Source organism: Lepidothrix coronata, unplaced genomic scaffold (assembly GCF_001604755.1).
Source record: "Lepidothrix coronata isolate B3197 unplaced genomic scaffold, Lepidothrix_coronata-1.0 Scaffold1, whole genome shotgun sequence".
In the NCBI taxonomy this organism is placed as follows: Eukaryota; Metazoa; Chordata; class Aves; order Passeriformes; family Pipridae; genus Lepidothrix; species Lepidothrix coronata.
In genome coordinates, this window is record NW_016690181.1 from 427,744 (window position 1) to 447,428 (window position 19,685).

Sequence of the window (19,685 nt, forward strand, 5' to 3'; positions counted from 1 at the left end):
AGTCGGTGACACCCACAGCCGGCGGCTTTCCCGAGGCTTTCCAGGGCCTCCAGCCGCTCCATCCCCGAGTGGCGCCGCTTGACCTCAACATGGATGAGCTCGGGGCCGAGTCACGGCCCCACTCCGCCTGGCCGCACCAAAGATGGCAGCCACCCGCCTGCCCTTTCCCTCCCCCATCCTTTTTTTCTCCGCCGCTCTATGGTCGACCGCGTTACAGCCTGGGCGCGCGGGAGGGCGCTCTGGCACAGCCGCCTCTGTGGTGGCGCGGCGCGGTGCATGCCGGACCGCTGGCGGAAGGGGCGGGTCACATGACCCCGCGCGGCGCGGCGGTAGCGGCTCGGCGCGGTGTGTTCGCGGCCTAGCGGGGCCTCAGCCGGCCCAGCGTCTCCCGCGCCATCCCGCGGATCCCGCTCCGCAGCGAGGGGTAAGAGGCGGCGGGATGCAGGGGCATGAGGGAGGGCCGGAGGGCACGCGGCCGTGGCGCCTCCGCCGCCCAGGGCGGAGGCGCGGCCGGGGCCGCTCGGCCGCGGCGGGCGCTCGCTGGGGAGGCGGCTCGGGCCTGGTCGGGGCGTGGAACGGGCGAGCGGCCTCGGGGCGGTGCCTGCGGGGCCCGTTCATTCCTCTGCCGCTGGGACGCGTGGGAGTTCCTTCCGCCGGCCCGGAGCCCGTCACAGCGGGCGGGGCGGGAGCGGCCCCGCGGGGGCCGGGGGGGAGCCCATCGCAGGCTCGGGATCAGGCCCTGCGCTGAGCTTTGCCGGCGCCCCACGCCGTTCCCTACTCCGGCCGGGCCGCCTTCGGCTGTGAGTGGGATTTTTACTTTTCCGCGGCGGGGAAACGGCTCACGCGATGGAAAGGTTTTCGACGGTATCGCGACAGAGAAGTTATTGTCCTTAGTGTGGACGCGGGGGGTGTTCTTAAAACACGTGTTAGCAGCTCGTGCATAAAGGAATCAATAGTGATTCAGCCATGTCAGTAACATTTGTACGTGCGCACTGCATGTTTTTCTCATTATGTGTTTTTCCACTGTAGAAGACCTTTGTCTACCTGAAGGAAAGTAGGGTTTTGTTTAAACCCGAGGAACGTCCTGAACACAGCTAACTTTTTTTTTTTTCCAATAGTAGTTCTTAAATGGGCTTACAGGAAGTGAAATTTCAAAGTTGGATAGTTCTCAGTCCATTCCAATTAAAATGCAGGCACATGGATTTTTACTGGTTTTTTTTTTTTTTTGTGGCAGAAAATCATTGCTTCAGGTATTGCATTAGCATTTATGGAGGTGGTCCACAGCAAATTAGAAGAAAGAACAGGACTGTTTCTTGCTCTCCCAGTAAAGGAGTGGCATTGTACAGAGTGCTTCCCATTTCTCTGCTTCTCTGCCTCTGAGTGCCCATTCACATAAACGTTGTAATGCCACAGCCGGGTTTGTGTTTTGGGAAGAGTTAATAGCCAAGTTAGAATGGAGAGTCACTTATTTGACTGAATGGGGCTTTATATGGGTGCAGAGACACAGAACTAGGACCTAAATCAAATATCTTAAAGTACTGATGACATACTTAATGGATCCTAGGTAAAGGGCTTTTGGACTGAGCCTTTGGTTTGGATAAACGTGTTGCTTCTTGTGTTGCTTCATAATAACAGTTTGGGATGCTACTATCCCGTGGCAGTTCCTGAATACTTTCTAGATCACCTCTGAAAAATGAGCTTGAGCAAATATAAGAGATTTTTTTTTCAGAAATATATATATACTTAGGAAATCTATGATATGTTTTATCTCTCCCTGTGTCTGTTGTGTTTAACATTTAATCCTTACTTAGCTTGCAGGCAATTTTGGAGAAAACTGTAGGGTCTGACAAAGCAATCATTTTCACTGGGAAAACCAGTTGGCTTGAAATAGATGATTTTTCTTTTAGGGAGCTTTTTTTTGGTGACAAGCAGTAATATAAACAGCACCTTCATTGACTGACAGACTAGGAGACTGTTTTTAAGTGGCTTAAATATCTGCATATCACATAGAGACTGATGCAAAAGTTTATTTGATAGTACCGACTGTAAAAGATTGGTTTATGGCAAATGCCAGTTGCTTCTGAAAATGCTTTTGTTGCTCAGCTGCACCTTTCATGACACAAAATGAGTAAAATACTTTGTCATACATTAGAGGAAGTGATTATTCACTCTCTGTTGCTGTCTGGTATTGACATTAGAATCAAATGTGAAAACATTGTACAATTCTTAATAGCAATTACTCTAATTCTTAAAAAGCATTATAAACATTTTTATGTGTGAAAGCCTTTCTGTAGGGACATTTCAATGAAACATAGTAATATGGACATACCAATCAAATGTCTTGGTGTAACAGCTCTTTAGTGTGTTACATAGTGTTACACAGTTACCATAGATGTGGATTTTAGCAGGCACTCTTGGAATAATGTAAATGTTAATAGCTTAATCAAAGCCGGACTGTAGTTCATTTAAAACAAACAAACAAACAAACAAACAACATTTTAAGTGAGTTTTGCTCTTACTGCTCCCTTATTTGTGGGGCCATCCTGCACAGATATTTTGTGAAAATATTGAAGTAAAATCAGATAAAGTGAAATCAAACTGTGTCAGCCATACTGTCACTGCTCTTATACTTTGTTATGTATTCTTATAACATATGAAGTTTGTTTAGGCATTAAGACTTGAGGGTTTTTACAGTTAATTTTAACTTTGTTTAGTATAACAGCAGTAAGTATTGTAACTGTGTTTCATGGGGAACTTAACTGTTTTGATAATGGTGAATATGTTTTGCAAGTTTTTAAGTAAGAATATCCTTAGAATATTAACCCTGTGACGCTGGTAGAATTATGCTGCCCTGAGATAAAGTTGTCAGTTTAAAATAAATTAGTTAGCAGTGATTTTTATTAAACTTACATTCTGTTTATGACATATCTCTTCACTCCTTTATTTAAAAAGTAAAGTCAGTCAATAAAACAGAAGACTTAAAGAATATTATGGTTTAAGAAGAAATTACTACATTAACAGTGCAGCCAGACCAGTACAATCTCAGTCCCCTTTTATTGGAACTTTTGGGAGTCAGAGATAATAAAGAAGAACAGGGCAGCAATGTCTGAATGATGTTGACCCTTGTTTCATAGTAATTGTGAGTTCTGTGTAGTCTCAGACAGTTGAGTCCAGCACTCAGGGCAGCCCTGCGCACTTGCTTTGCTGCGCGTCAGAGCCAGTGTGCTCCTAGTGGACAGAGCTCTGTCCCAACAGGGATTGCACCAAGACAGAATTAACAAGTCCCAGTGGATTTTACCAAACATTAGAACCATATGGATAGCCCTGTACTCTCTTCAAGTTTCAGAAGATAGGTGCAGCTGACTGCATGGTGCTTGGTTCCTCCAGGACTTATTAACTCAGAAGAGCAGTGTATGAAAGCAACTGAACTCCTTCTGGGGCAAAGTTGAACCTGGAATATTGTAGCTGTATTTATGTGGCACTTGCTTTAGTTAGTAGCTTCGGCTGTTTCTGAGCTGGGTCCATGGAGAGTAAGCTTACAAAAATGGCCCAAGGCTTAATAACATGTGCACCTACTTTACTGTGTTAACTCCGATCAAGGGTGTGCTCTTGAAGGAAGTCTCACAGTCATCATCATCACTTGGGAAACTTTTATTTCACATTGGTTTGCACTACTTCAGTGGATGAGCTAGATTCCTTTTGGAGGAAAATATATTACAAAATGCACCCTTACATGCAAATGGGTGAACCACCCCAAAACATGTAGTGTCGACATTAGGGTCTCAACTCCATTAGTTTTGTTTAACAGACTTGCTCCTGTTGCATTGCTCTGCTTGCTTGCACAGACATAGTCTAAATTGACTACGTGCAGAGACCTGACACAAATCCATCATTTTGGGGGCTAAAGATTTCAGTTTCAGTATTTTCACTGACATCAGGCCAGTTGATCACTGCTTTTCTTTCTCTGGTATTTTCGTGAGCACTGTAATATTCACTCAAATTACACTCTTGCTTAAAGAGCTGCTAGTTAAAATGCAGCTGTCAAGAATGCTGCTTGCATTCAGTTTCACTTGAGATAATACTTCCGCAAGCAACAGAAGTTTTAAAAATATCTCCGGAGTATTTAGTTCCCTACTTACACATTTGAATAAATTGGGGAAATCTGAAGTTCACCATATAGAATACTGAGACAGCAGTGAATGTATCAGACACTGATCAGTGAATTGTACTGCCATAGTAGTAGGACAATCTGTGGAGAAGTTCAAGATACTGTTCCCAAGATGTTTACAAGCATATTCTACCTTGATCCAGCTTAGCATCTTCCAGCTTTTCATGCCTAACCTTTGGTTTCTACTTGTTTAGAAATTGGATGTCAGAGGCCCCTCTGACTGTTGTAAGAGTATCTACATTTCTAGTGTGTTCTTTAGCTCCTGACAGAAAAGAATGTGCTATGCGGTTCCCTTCATTGTAGCATCTTGGGTGCATCTTCCTCTCTCATCCAGATCTCTCACTTCTCCAGTGAGCAGTTTTGGTCTTGGTATCTGTTGATCCTCAGAGCTTTCATAATGGAAATAGAATTAAACTGTTCTCTCTGCTGGTTTCACATTAGTAGTTACATATAGTAGGGAGAAAGAGACCAAGGCTTTCTTTAATTCTGGTGTTGATCTTCAGTGTCACAGAAGTAGAGGTGCGAGGATTGGTCCATGCAAGAATTAAGTTAGTAGCAGGGCAGCTTCCTACATATTTAAAATAAGTGTACAAATATAGGGGGCGGAGGGGAAAGAACAGTGTTTTAAGTGAAATGGATTGTTGAAGCCCTATGGATAATTGTGTTTCACGTCATCTAACTAGGAGATTGAAAGACTAAATTTGTTCTCTTCTTACTGCCTTGTCCCTTTTATGCAGTAAATAATAACTTTGTTGGCTGCTAAATCTTTGCTTTTTAAATTTAAACTAAAAAAACCCAACCAATTTCTCTTGTGTGCATATGTAACATCCACTGAGTACAGTATGTTTCAGCATCTTTTAATTCAATGAATTGTTTCACCTCTTAGTCCCTAGGCTTTTTTTCATTTGCTTCTCCAAAATGGTGGCTCAGATAAAGTGCTTATCAGAGTGAGAGAAGGGAGTGCACCTACAGGCAGCCTGGATAATTACTTCCCCAATTGTTCTTTGTTTTACAGACCACTCCTTAACATCTTGTGTACCTTTGATGGTGTAACACTGTGGTAGCCTATTTAGAACCACCTCGGACCCAGTAGCTTATTGCTGTACCATCTGCCCTAAAACACCTTTGAATCTTGTCTGTCTGTCAGCTTGCAATGTAGATTAGGACTGAGAGCCTTAAATATCTTAATTTTGTGCCTTTTCTGTTGGCTGTTTTTGTGCGTGTGTGTGAAAGTTTCAAATAGTGATACCAAGGCAGATAAGGGAGTTCTGGTCCTTTCCATACCATCCGAATTTCAGATTCTAGATGAATGTCAGCTGATGTGCAGATAGTCTGAAGAGACAATAAATAGTTTTTATAAAAATAAAATGGCATACATCTTTGCTGCCTTTCTTTGCCTATGCAGTTTTAAAAATTCAAGAATGACAGGAAGGAAATGTGTTCTTAGGCATATGGAGTCTAAGAGAAAGGGGAGGTTTTATGTTTATTATATTACATAAAATCTTTATTGAACTGTTGGAAGAATGCTTGCATTCACTCTCTTCTTTCTTCTACCATCTTAGATCTTTTGTCACAGGAGTGTTCATTGTTTTGCCTAATGAGGTGTTGATAAAAGCCCTTTGAGGCCAATTAATGAATGCCATCATCACACACCTCATGTAATGGATGTAGTTGTAAGTGTGGTTTTGAATTAATTATGTGATAGGATTATACATATGTTCTTAGACCAGAATAAATAAGTTCTGATATTCAAAGGTGTTATCAAGTACATTTGGGTTTCTTTTTCATCTTTTCCAGTCCACTATATACATTTATCTCTCATAGTTGTTTCCAGAGTCTGAGGGAATAAAGTTTTCCTACATAATTCTCTTGTAATTTTTTAGCTCTTTCAAAGTACCTACTATTATGGTAGAGTACTGATACTAGCTTTTACTTCTAGTATTTAAGACTGTCATTAGTGGCTTACTCTTGTACATGTATGGAAGGCACATCTGTCTTCTGCAAAACTTTTTTCCAGTTCCTTGTGTGTTCAGTGCTGCCATTGTGTTCATGCCTTGAGGAAAGCATGAACACAGTGATACAGATCTGTTGTACATATCAGAATTTTGCTTACTGTAACTCTCTTTCTCAAGACAGCCTGCTTAGTTTTTGACTCATGGTTGCCTTGTTGGAAAGCGTTTGCGGTGAAGATACAGGACTGTAGGTTGTAAGGTAGTCTGTACAGTCCAATGAGAAATGCAAATATTTGTGTGGACAGCTAACTGGATTCTTGTGATAATGTGTCTTTGTGATTCCTATCCACGTGATCCAGTGTGTTTGCAGTTCCTCTAGTGCTTCCTCACTGCAGTGTGAATGTACATGTATGCTCGGCAGCATTAACAGTAACCGAGTTTGGATTTTTTTTTACGACTGAGGGCCAATCTTTTTTGAAGACTTGACTGTGTAAGGTTGCCAAAATAATACTGGAAACAAGAATGCATGCCTCCTTAGTTACATTAAGGGTGATCTTGAGGTTTTTGCTATTGGGTGATGTCTGTTTCAGGGTCAGTAACATAATAATAACTATCTGAATAGCAAATGATGATGAAATGATCTTTACTCTCCATGGTAGCATGTTGACTTTTAGCTCATGGGCTAATGTCCAAGTTGTGCTCTAGAAGATTTGTGGACTGGGAAGTTAAAAATAGATCACAGAACTCTCTTCCAAGCTTTTAACTCTCTCTGTGCTAGAATTTGGGGAATCTCCCCAATGTCATCATAAATACAATTCCCATTAATGCTGAGCATTGGGATGTCTCAGTTCTCTGTCTCATCTTGTGCTTCAGTTGTATTGTCTGTGATCATTTCTTGTACAATAGCACTACTTCCTTTATTGAAAATATATTACAAGATTAATTTTGCTTTCAAATACTGCAAAGTTAACTTTATTTTAAAGAAACTTTACAAACTGTTAAATGCTCTTTATTGGTATGAGGAATCAGATACAGTTTTGTTTTTCTCTTCATTCTGAAACACTTCTCTAGAAGTGCTGTCTACTACATTTGTAGCTTAATGAATAGTTGGGGGAAAACAAGTTAAAAATTTGGAGTTGAATGTCTTAAAGATTGAAAATAGTTATGGACACTTATCATATGCCCTGCTTTTGTAATTCATGTTTGGGAACTGACTGGTACAAGTTTTCTTTTCTGTCTTTTTTGGCAGATTGTGACTGCAAGAATGTCTTTTCCACCTCATTTGAATCGCCCTCCTATGGGAATCCCAACACTTCCCCCTGGGATCCCCCCTCCACAGTTTCCTGGCTTTCCTCCACCTGTACCTCCTGGTAAGTTATATTAGTGTATGGAAGTGTTGTAGAAATAAATTTCCTTTTATTATTCTGAATTGTTTAAAAAGTTAATGGCTCTTAATGTATTTCAAAACTCTGATTTGTGTATGTTACAGTTGAGTTTCTGGTTTGCCCACTGATCATGTCATGTGAGCAAGCTCCTTTTGGTCTACCAAAAGCTGTTTACTTTTGACCAGAAATGAGACCATTAGAAACAATACTGGACTTTGTCTTGGACCTTCATCCAAGACTGAAGCTAAGTGGTGATTTTGGTTAGCATTAGGTGTTCTAAGAGCCACTGTTTTGGCAGTAGACTGTGATTTTCAATTCCTTTCACTTAAGCCATTGTAATAGCCTTTGGATACTCTTGGGTACGCTGAGTACATGTAATGTGAAAATACAGGAGTAACTTTCAGAGAAGGTCCAACTTGTTGCATTGTTTTTCTTTGCTTTTTTATGTCCCACTTTCTTTTATTCTGTTTCTTACATACTTTCCTCCACACATCTTGCAAACTTGCTGTTGTGTTCTTCATTGCTTCTAGTCTTCACAAAATTATTCCCATCTTTTTGTCTTTGTTCTGTAAGATCAACCTCTGCTTTTTGCATTGAGACTGTAATTTCTTGTTCTGGAACCACTTTTTTTCTGTATGTGGCTTATATGGATGACAGTGACTGGAGGCAGGAGGCCACGGAGCGAGTGGGAGAACGGAATGCATCAGATTTACCTCTTTAAAATTTGTCACAAGGGCTGCAGAAAATATCTTCTGTCTCTGTGGTCTTAAGTTGTGTTGTACACAAGTGTTTTGTAGACAATGAAGGCACTCAAAAACCAAATGGCTGAACTACGAAAAGATTCTGCACATCCATTTATCAAGCTAATCTTTACTTGCATTTATTTTTCTAAACTTTTTTCATCAGATCTATGAGCTGTTATCTATTTTCTGCTAAGGCAGAGTTCTTGTTCAGATAGCATCCTGCCATCAAAAATTTCAGGTTAAATTTTAAAACCATACCTCTTATCTTTATTAGCTCCAGTTTATATATACTAGTCTAAAACACCAGATACTTCAAAAAATAACTTTCTGACAAATATTTTTAAATGCCTGATAAATCCTGAACAGTTTTCTGCTTAACATGTGTGACATAGATCTTTTTGTTCTCTTGCTGTGTTTGACTTTTTATATAAATAGTCTTGTGTTAGGATTAGGAATCTGAAGAGTGGAGAAGCCTGGTATCAGGTGAGAATAAAATTTTTCTCCGCACACTAGAAACATGATTTGCTTACCTGTGCAGACAACATATTTTGACATATAGAGGATATGGATCTCTGTTCTTAGTGCATCAGTAGAGTTGAAAATGCTACAGAGATTTTATGAAAGTCTACTCTGAACTTATTCCATAGACATGATTACAGTTTAAGTGGCTTATAGTATTATTTTTCACTAGCTGTTTGGTCAAAATTTCATGTTTAGCCTATAATTTTTTGAAAAGTTTCAGCTGCAGTAGTTTGCTATTATAAGAATGAATTTAGGGAAGGTGTTTTGTTTTGCTTAAAAATATTGTTAAAAACAAGAAGTTCTAGCATTTCCACATCTCAGTGTGGAAGATTTGATAAGAAGCAGATCCTGACAACTCTTGTCATCTCTGAAGATTATTGAATACCATTAAGATGTAAAAAATTCCAGTTTGTATGTCAGAAATGCTGTAGTGGGTCAGACCTGCAGTCCGTATAGACTGATGCATTGTCTGGGCAGTGGGACTACAAAATGGTATTTTGGATGGGTTTGTAGACCTATCTGCTTTCTCAGTCTGTTCCCTCATACAACTGTAGCATGAAGGATCTTAGAATATGATCTTTCATTTGACCTTTATCTTTTTCTAGGCCTGTCATTCACAAACACTTTGGTGTTTTTTGACCTTGCTAATACTGTCCATTTCCACTATCACCTCTTACACCAAATTTGAGAAGTTCCTTAACTGCTGTGTAAAGTGCTACTCTATTAGTTTTGTCTTTAAACTCATTACCTACTTAGTGTCCCTCTCCTGCCCCAGTTCTGATGTGGGAGTTAGATGAACTGTGGTTTGTGCTTTTGTACACCTTAGCCACGTTCCATGTCTTGCTTCCAAACCTCCACACTTGAAGAGTCCCAGAGTGTACAGTGTTTCATAGTAAAGCAGCTGCTTTACCAGTTAATTTATGTAGTTGCTCTTCTCAGCCTAAGGCTGGGTGGTGTTCTTGTGTTGCACAGACCGGGTCTGTAGACTGTTGTCAAAGGTGTAGGTGCACCAAGCTTTTGTGTAGCAGTTAAATTATGCCTGTGGTCAGTATGTTTGGTGATGATGCCCAATATTTCAGTGGATTTTTTTGGCTTGTGCTGAGCATTGGGCTGATAGTTTCATAGAATTGTCAGTCGTAACACAAGTATCTTTACTAAGATGTAACTTTAAAATCATTGTGATAATCATAGTTGTAATAGTTATAGGGCTGTGGGGTCCCCTGGTGGTCTAGTGGTTAGGATGCAGCACTCTCACCGCTGCGGCCCGGGTTCGTATCCCAGTCAGGGAAAAAGACCCCCGGGCAGATGGAGCTCGTCAGCCCTGTGAGGCAATCCATCTAAGAGAAGGTCACTCTAAACAAACCTACGTCCTGGGGACCTCACTGCCACTGTCCAAGCTTGCTCGGCCCCGGCAGATGAACCTCAGGATTAAAGGGTGGGCTCAGTTCAGCGCACGCTGTGTCTCACCTAAAAAATCCATTGCGCAGGCTCGAAGGGTTAATGACCTTTCCCAAATCTTCGCTCGTGAAGACTGGCCATACTAGTTATAGGGCTGCACAATTAGTCTTGTCTGGGAGCAGTTGTTACCATCTGTGAGATGCCATGGTGCATTAAAACTGAGAGCATGAGAGAGCAATACACTTTTGATTCTCTGAGTGGCTTGGAGGGATAAGAGGTAGTATGATTTTCATATGAAGGGACTGAGGAAGAGGATTGAGTGCTAGAGACAATAAATTTAAAAAAAATAACATAAATAAAACAAAACAGGAGTGGATGAGAAAGCTGAAGAGGGAGGAGACTTCTCCTGTCTGAGGAGAAGTGCTGTTTCAGGACTACACATGAGAAAAAGTGGGGGAACAAGTCCAGGAACAGTAGGTTGCAGAAGTTTAGTTAGATATGAACAAATGGAGAAAGGAAGGATCAAAGGGAAGGATTGAGAGGGGAAAAAAGATGAAAGCTTTTTATAGAATAAAAAAAAAAAGATAGGATCTCTACAGGCTATTTTCTGTGAAGGACATGAGATTGACTTCATTGTTCTTGAGTCCCAGTGTCTTTACTGGCCAAAAAATAGTTTTGATGAAATCCATTCACTTAATATATTTAACCTCCTCTGGCAGCTGGCATGGAAAGATGAACAGCCTTTCTTACAATCAAGTATTGCCTCACATAATAGTACTTAGAGCTGCCATTGAACTTGGTGCTGTGAAAGAGGGGTATCACATGGTTTCATCTGATTATATATTGTTTTAAATTAAGTGTTAGAGACTGCCAGTCAAGTATTCAGCAGGTAGGGAGTTTCTCAGTGGAGGTTTTTTATGCTGCCTTAATTAAGCTATTCCATAAATAGTAGCATGAAGCTTGATGCCATTCTCTAGAGGACCTCATCCTTAAGCTATATGCAGAATTGACTGTGCTGTGTGAATTGTGTAAGTCAGGAATGGAATTATCATCTGTAGGATATCAACTGCTTTTGCTCTCTATTTATGGAATTCCCTGCCGGGTTCATTACACCGCTACCTTCTAGAACAATATTGTGGTTCGAATGTACTCTGAAAATAGATTTGTTTGTGACAAAGTTGAAATGGTATTATGAGAAAGCGACCTGGATGCCTGTGGTATGTCAGTGTACCTAGATGTTCTTTGAATGCTTAAGGAATTACTGGTGGTCAGTACTGTGAAATTCTCATTTGACCAAAATTGCTCTCTAGTTTGAGATTATATCTGCAATCAGTTAATTTGTATTCATTAGTTATCTCAACAGGGCAGACTAAAATTAATGTCTTGTCTTTCTCAGGGACCCCTATGATTCCTGTACCAATGGGCATTATGGCTCCTGCTCCAACTGTAAGTATTACAGTGGGGATGAGATTATAGCAAAATCAAATGGAGAATAAAACTTAGTAGATGTCAACAGTATTTTTGTTTTGCTCTGTTTCATCAGAATACTACTATGAAAGAAAATGCTTCATTTTAAATACAATTATAATGCAAATTTTATGCTAATTTCTGACCTAGACAAAGTTTGAAGTAATGTCTGAAGCTGCTAACTGCAAAGGTGAAGCGATTGTTGTTCTTGCAAGAAGGTGTACTTCTCTCAAATACATTCGTTGAGGCTTCGCCTTTGGATCATGTGTGTACGTGCAGTACAGCTAAATCAGTGACATTCCAGGTCTCTTGCCCTTGAGTTTGTTGCCCTAACATAGTACCCTGGGGCTATCACCTCATCCAGGTTTATAAGGCCATCACACAGCACTGCTGAGTTGCCCAAAAGTATGTGCTTTGACAAGCTTACACATAAGCTTGCTTTCTCCTTGTTGCAGGGAAGGAATAATTGCATGTTATACTCATCTATGGAAGAGCATAATGAAAGGTCTCCGTGTGTCTTAGTAATTTCTAGTTGGAAGGTTTTTGATTTTGGGGCGGAAAAAAGCACTCTCTAAAATTTGAAGGTTACTTCTTGGCTTCAAGGTAGATTACCATTTCTGCAGTTTTGCAGAATTGAAATCTCCCCAAAATACAGATTGTTTTGGGGTGTTTTTTGATAGCTTGTATTATCTCCTACTGGAGGATATATTCATGGTAACCAGTCTATATAAGACAAGGATACTGGAACAAATGAATTATTTAGTTTTGTGAATAGAGTAATTTTTATTAAGTGACACTTCTAGAAGGATATTTTGAGAAGAGAGACTCAGTGCATATGTACCGTTAAATCCTAGGGGAAAGGAGAGAAGCGCAGCAAAATGGAGCAGATGACATGCCTGTCTCTGTACAGTTATTTTACAGATGTTTGCTTCTTAACCCAAAGAGGCTTTGGGTAGAGTATTGATTAAATAAAGCAGTAGTGTTTATTCACTGTGTGAAAGCTTGAAGACCTGTTCCATGTCCATTGAAGCCTTTGAGTCAGAACTACTTTTATATTGGTAGCTTGCTTTTTACACAGTTAGGTAAGGTAATTCAACTTCCCAGTGACTCAAATGTTGCAAATTAGTTATTTGTATAAGAAATAATACCTAACATTACTGTATGCTCATCTTGAGACCTTCCAGTAGCCATGTTCAGGTACACCTTTTGTTTTCTGTCTTTGCCAGAAAATGGCAATCTTTTTTTGTGTTGTTTAAAGGCTGGAACTGCTTATTGGTGTCTTACTCTGTAAGCCTAACTAAGGTTCATATGAAAATTTAATTTTGAAATAAAGGTACATGCCCAAGTCTTTTGTGTTATGGATTTAAATAAAGAAACAAAGCAATCCAATGCATTAATTTACAACCTTTTCTCCTCTTTTTAGGTATTAGTTCCTACCACAGTGTCCATGGTTGGAAAGCATTTGGGAGTCAGAAAAGACCATCCTGGCTTAAAGAACAAAGAAAATGATGAAAACTGTGGTCCCACTACCACCGTTTTTGTAGGCAACATTTCTGAGAAGGCCTCAGACATGCTCATACGGCAGCTTCTAGCAGTAAGTACAGTGGACTGCTTGTTAGGCTGATGAATGAAGTAATGATCCTCAAGCAGTGTGTTGTATATGTACTAAAAGCAGAGCTATTCCCAGTCACTGGAATAGCAATCCACTATGCTCGAGTTGAAAGTCAGTAAGCGAAGAGTACAGATTTTTTATGCTGTAGATGTCTTTGAATATAGACCTTTTATATTTTTGGTAGTGTTTACCCTTTTTAATTTTGCCATATTTTGCAAAAAAGCTTTTGCGATGTTTTGAATATAAAATAATATTTAATAATATTTATCTTTAACGCAGAAATGTGGCTTGGTTTTGAGTTGGAAGAGAGTGCAAGGGGCATCTGGAAAACTTCAAGGTAACTGTTCATACTTTTCAAAATCTTTAGACAGACAGACTCTTGTTTTTACTACCTAGTGGCATTTTAAATATCTTGACACATTGCTATCCTTAATAATTTTACATTTTAAGATACTGTATATGATAGATAACTGCTAAATACTTTCTGTTAGTGAACTAGCATTTTCTGGAATTGAGAGAGAATGAAAAAAATAAAATTGAGAAAGATTAAATGGGAAAATGTTGAGAGCCTAATTTTGCTCACCTTTCTGTTCTGAGACTAAATGAGGAGGTTGTAAACCATCCCTGAAGGCTCGCCACTTTTGGCTTTGGAGGCTACTGTTGCAGCACTGTTACTAGTCACTTCCAATAATGTGTATTGTCCTTCTCTCTTAAGGAGGTTTTCCTGATGTAAAACTAACCTTCCCTCTTGTCAATTGAACTGATTTATTTTTTCTTGTGGCCTTTCTCCAGTGGATACAGGAAACAATTTTGGTTACTGTTTTTTGCTGTTAGTGTTTTAATATCTTCCTAGGGGTTTTTATTTTCCTTTTAAGGGTGTAATTCAGTTCCTTCAGCTTTTTTTAGTATATCAAACTTAGTTTATTTTGCTCTCATAAAATGCTTTTCTGATTTAAAATTTTCTGTAACTGTTGTGAAAAACCTAGTTTGAAATACCTGTCCCTCTAGGTTAGCAGTGAGCTGTTGATTAATGCCCTTGGTCTTCAGACAGTTGCAAATCCATCTAAAGTGCCTTATGTACATTATGTAAAATGCATTTCTGTGTCAAAGGACAATTGTATTTGATGTACAAACACAATCATAGAATAGTTTGAGTTGGAAGGGACCTTTCAAAGTTCATCTAGTCCAACTCCCCTTCAGTGAGCAAGAAGATCATCAACTACATCAGATTGCTCAGAGCCCCATCCAGCCTGACCTTGGAAGTTTCCAGGGACAAGGCATCTACAATGTGTGTATCATTTTCACCTTATTTACTGCACCATTAGTTACATCAAAGATTAATGCAGTAAGTGAACTTTCTGAGTTTTTATGATGTGTACTCCTGGCTTTTAAAAAGGGAGTGCCGATGTTCCAAGTTTATTATTTCAAAACACTTTTTTTTACACAGAGTAAATTACCTGAAGAGCTTTAACGCTTTTACTTTTCATTTTAATGATCCATTTCAGCCTTTGGATTTTGTGAGTACAAAGAACCAGATTCCACACTGCGAGCATTGAGACTACTCCATGACCTCCAGATTGGAGAGAAGAAGCTGCTAGTCAAAGTTGATGCAAAGACAAAGGCTCAGCTAGATGAATGGAAAGCAAAGAAAAAGGCATCTAATGGCGTATGTATATAAATGTGTGATTTGCATTCTTTTGGTGGAGTGTCAATGTAACATACTCACTGGATCAGATTTCAAGCATGTTTTTTAGTTTCTGCTCTTGTCTCTGCCCTTAATACATTTTAGGATTTTACCAGAATCACATTAATGAGTCTGAAGATATGTTGAAAGGCAGAGAAGTGTAAGCTCTTAATTCCACAGTATTCAGACTTATCCATAAGCTACAACTGCATCTCCAGAATTAATTCTGAAGTTCATTCCAAAGTGCTGTACCTTATGATTCCATTGCTTCATTTTTGTTTAGAAACTCTTGAAAGTGTATAAACTCTAGAAGTGATTGTTACTGTGTCAGTCTGTAAATTGGATGTCTGAAGAGAATTGAAGTTTCTTTTCCCCTTCACTGATGATCTTATAGAACAAATCATCGAAAAGGAAAAGAAGTAGATCATTCAGTTGAAGATGCAGTTATCAGACAGCATGTTTCAGACATTTAGTAGATGGAGAAATTGCTTTTGTACCATTCCTTTTTAGAGCTAAGGATCTCTCGGAATAATTACAGGTATTTGGTATTTTGAATTCTTGTAAGATACAAAGATAGTTAATTGACAAATTTGCATTAAAATTAATTATGTCTGTTTCTTTGCTAGAATAATACATTTCACACCACAATCAAGTTGTTGAATTTGGTCTATAACAGTTTTAAAATTTTGCATGTGCCTTAAGATAGCTCTTAAAACAATTTCTGCAAAATGAAAGTGAGAAGAGGCTCTTGTTTAGAAAACTTAAAAATACTAATCACACTATAGCAGGTAAAGTTTTAAAATTCCAGTTTGGAATATTTCTTAAATGTGTGTAGAATATAGTGGAAACACAAGTACTTTTATTTCATGTTACTTAACCAGAACTAGAGGCATAATGATGACTTGAGGTACCTGATGTATCTTTGACTGCATACCCAGTGTGTGGGATTGAATGCAGTGGCTTAGAAAAGCAGAGCGTGAACTTCATGGGCTTTGAATGGAGTACCGTACTAGCTGTTAGCCTGGGTCTGATTTGATTGCCCCTTTCATTCCATACTTCCTTGTTTCATGTTGGCATCACCTGTGATACTGTGCTTCACAGCTGATGTTGTAAACAAGCTTAAAATATCTGTGGAGTTCTTGTACATCTCCTTTGAATTTTGTTTTCTGTGAGCCCCCCTGTGGGTTACAATCAGTTCTGGGGATTGATTGTAATGAAGTGGAGGGTACTGTTTATGGCTTTTCTGAAGACAATGGTATGAACCCATTCTGTTGTAACTGTAGAATGAGATTAGCTCCATGTTTTTTGTTAGGTTTTGTTCAGTTTGTTCGGTTTTTTGCGCTTTTTTTTTTTGTGGTGGTGCAAAGAAAGTCTGTGAATTGCTGAGGAATACTGATGCAGTGTATTGTAATTGAACTGCTTGCAATACCTGCTTCATACCATCATTGCTGTGCTGGTGCCACTTGGATCCAAAAGTTGCAACTTTTTTCTTTAGTATTTTTAAGCAAGAAATCAAACATGTACACTACAACACAATTTCATGTAGACACACCCCAAGCAAACCTTTATCTAATTAGCTCCTCTCCCTGATCACTTCTTCTCCCTGGACCTCTTCAATTCCACTCCCTGTCACTGCCTTCTAGCTCTTTTCAGCCTGCTCCTCCTTGGCCTTGCAGCTTCTTCAGCTCCAACTGAATCCTCCCTTCCCCCTCATTCTTAGCTGCTGCTCCATCAGACCCTTCCCTCCCCCTCACTCCACCCACCACCTATCGCTTGACGGGATACGCAGCTGGATTCTCAGGTGAGATTCCATTTTTCTAAAAGATTCAGGGGATCAAGAGGCGGGCTACCTTGCTCAGTGTGCAGATCATCGTTCTACCGTTTCATGTAACGTTTAGTGAAAGGCACTTCTTTGTGTTCCTTTTCCTCCCTGCAAGGTTGAAAGGGGCAAAAAGATGAGGAACCACAAAGTACTTGATCAACAATAATTTAAAGAAAGAGTTTGCTGTGCAAGGAATGTTTTCCCTAATGATGTTTCTTTAATATAGTTCTGTTATAGGTTGTAGCTTGAAAGTTGTAGGTAGGCATTTGTATTGCATGGCACTTAAGTAGAAGGCTTTGAGGAACTGCTGTTGAAATGACGTGAAGTTCTAGAATATACAAGGCAAAACTTTTGATCAAGAGCTGCAACTATAGTGATTACCTTTCTGGGAGTGTGCGTGCTCACTCTTTTCCTGTCTATTGCCTTAATCACCATTTTTCTGTTCCGTTTTATTATGCGATCCTACACTCGCTCTCTGCAGCCATCCCACATGTAACACTGTGTGGTAAATATGGTATTCACACAGTCAGTGTGAAAAGATCTGACTGAAATTATGCAATTGACAACTACTTGTAGGTGGTTTGATTTTCGTATGGTGGTTTGTTTGGGGTTGTTTGTCTTTTTTTTGTTTGGGATTTTGTTTTTTTATAGTAAATACTGTAGGGGCGGCATGAATGTTGATGATCAAAGGTGAACTTCTGATAAAACTACTTTTATTCTTAGTTTCTTGATTCCTGTTACTTTGCCATTTTTCCTTAGAACTCCAGACCAGAGACGACAAATGACGATGATGAAGCACTGGATGAGGAAACAAAGAGAAGAGATCAGATAATTAAAGGGGCCATTGAAGTCTTAATACGAGAATATTCCAGCGAGCTCAATGCCCCCTCCCAGGAATCTGACTCTCACCCCAGGAAGAAGAAAAAGGAAAAGAAGGAGGACGTATGTGTTTTGATTTTGGACAAAACAGATTTTTTTTTTTCTTCAACTCACCTTTATATAATGGCCAAACCTTGTGCAAATACTTTAAACCTAAACTTCTGATGAGAAAACACATCAACAACCATTGATGTCAGCAGCAGTTTTTTGGTTTTGTTTTTTTTTTTTTGAGCTGAAAGCTAGTCAGTTATAGACACCATCCACTCAGGATGGTTTAGGCATCTAAGCACCTAGACTTCTTGGAACAACAGGTTTGAATCTGGGCAGGACTGAACCAACCTTTCATCCCTCTGAAGGTGGAAATACTGAATTTAGTGCAGCTTAATCTGTATGTGCATGTAGACGTTCAGATGAGAACTTTAAAAACAACTGTAAAGAGTTTCTGCATACCATCCATTTCCAATGAAAGATGCCAGGAATTTGGTAGTTTTTGACAAAATTCTTCTCTCTGCTTATATAGTATGCATTCTTGTAGTGTGCCTTGATCCAGCTGGTTGCAACTGTCTACCCAGGTGTGGAAGCACTTCATTAGTTGTATATGTGTATACCTTACAAACCTTGAAGGGATCCTTCAGGGATGAAAGGCACATTATAGTCTTCCTGCCTTACAAAATCACACATCTCAATTTGGCTGCATTTGATCAGCTGGCTTTCATATCTTGTGCAATGCAAAAAAAACCATGTTAAGCAGGAATGAATGTTCTGGTTTAGACCTGCCTCTGTCAATGACCTTTTTATGGATTAAAACAAACTGGAGAAGGGGGAACAAGAATAAGCAAACTCAGACTTAGCTTTTCCAGCAAAGTTTCTAACCATGGGAAAATGGGCTTTCACACCTACCATTTGGCACCTAATGTGAAAGAGATTGGAAGATGGTTTGACCAAGATTTTTATACATTTCAGTCTTCTGCAAAGTACCTATTCCAAGGCAATAAAGCAGTAATGCTTATGGAGTTTAAGCATGGTGCAAGAAGTAACATCTCCCACAGGGAGCAAGTATATCTTCCCACAACATTGTTAGTCATGGCCAACCTGAGGTATAAAAGTGCTGAGCTGAGAATTTGTTTTTCTTTCCTCTCCCTCCCTTTGGGAGAAGATGTTTTTTTGGATGAGAATTTGCAAATGAGTAATGAGTCATTGTTTAATGCTATCAGCTGTATTTTTTTGTTACAAGCACTGTTACAATGTCTGTTGTCCTGTGGGTAAATATATATATATGGCCATGAATAATGCCAGGCAGTTAAACATTGTAAGGGACCATTGCAGTTGTTGAAGAGCTGGATGCTGACTATGTCCCTGGGACAGAGTGATATTCTAGCTCTGTGTTGTGTAGAATTTTACCAATCTGAGCTAGTCAAGTAGGCAAATAAGTTCTTTTAAAATACACAGCACTTGTGGGTTGAAATGCATCCCATCATACCTCCCATATTGGGAAGGAGGAAAAGAAACTTGGAAATTGCCATCTTTGGCCTGTGTGGATAGAGGTGGGAGTGAAGAGACGGTACTAGCTTGTTGCTCTTGTCTTTAAAGGAGAGTGGAGAGAAAGACTGTTGAGGGGGGGGGGAAAGGGAAGATGGATGCAGATATATTGGGGGGGCAGAGGGAGGGTGTGGAAACTTGCCAGCCTTGGGGCTGTTGTCCCCTGAAGAACTTGGTATGAAGAAGATTGTGCTATTAATCCGCTGGTGTTAGCAGCAGAGGCTGTTAGTTCTCCTGGATGAAGGCATGACTGATGTGGGGGAGTTGAAAATGTGTGTGGGGAACTGAGAGTGAGTGGAATCTGGTTTTCAATTTCAAGCACGGGGGAACCTCGCTAATTCGCACTAATTATAAGTTAGCAGGTGCAATCTACCAAATTTTGCGAATTAGCGAGTAAATAAAATCAAGATATACAACATTTATTTTGGCAAGTGTAGCTTAGCCTTGTTTATGATGCTACCATAGCGTACTAATATCCTGTAGTACACTTGTAATTCAGTGAAGTCTTACTAAC

General features: G+C 39.7%; 1 protein-coding gene across 2 annotated transcripts in view; it reads left to right on the forward strand.

Annotated features, from left to right (window-relative positions):
• Positions 1-313: 313 nt before the first annotated feature.
• Positions 314-19,685, forward strand: part of RBM25 (RNA binding motif protein 25) — a 34,029-nt gene continuing 14,657 nt past the window's right edge. For both annotated transcript variants that reach the window (XM_017808261.1, XM_017808271.1), the window contains exons 1-7: positions 314-424; positions 7,370-7,490; positions 11,565-11,614; positions 13,059-13,229; positions 13,527-13,584; positions 14,753-14,913; positions 17,513-17,695. In XM_017808261.1, coding sequence (XP_017663750.1) covers positions 7,385-7,490; positions 11,565-11,614; positions 13,059-13,229; positions 13,527-13,584; positions 14,753-14,913; positions 17,513-17,695 — 729 coding nt within the window. In that variant the 5' untranslated portion in view covers positions 314-424; positions 7,370-7,384. The remainder of the gene's footprint in view (positions 425-7,369; positions 7,491-11,564; positions 11,615-13,058; positions 13,230-13,526; positions 13,585-14,752; positions 14,914-17,512; positions 17,696-19,685) is intronic.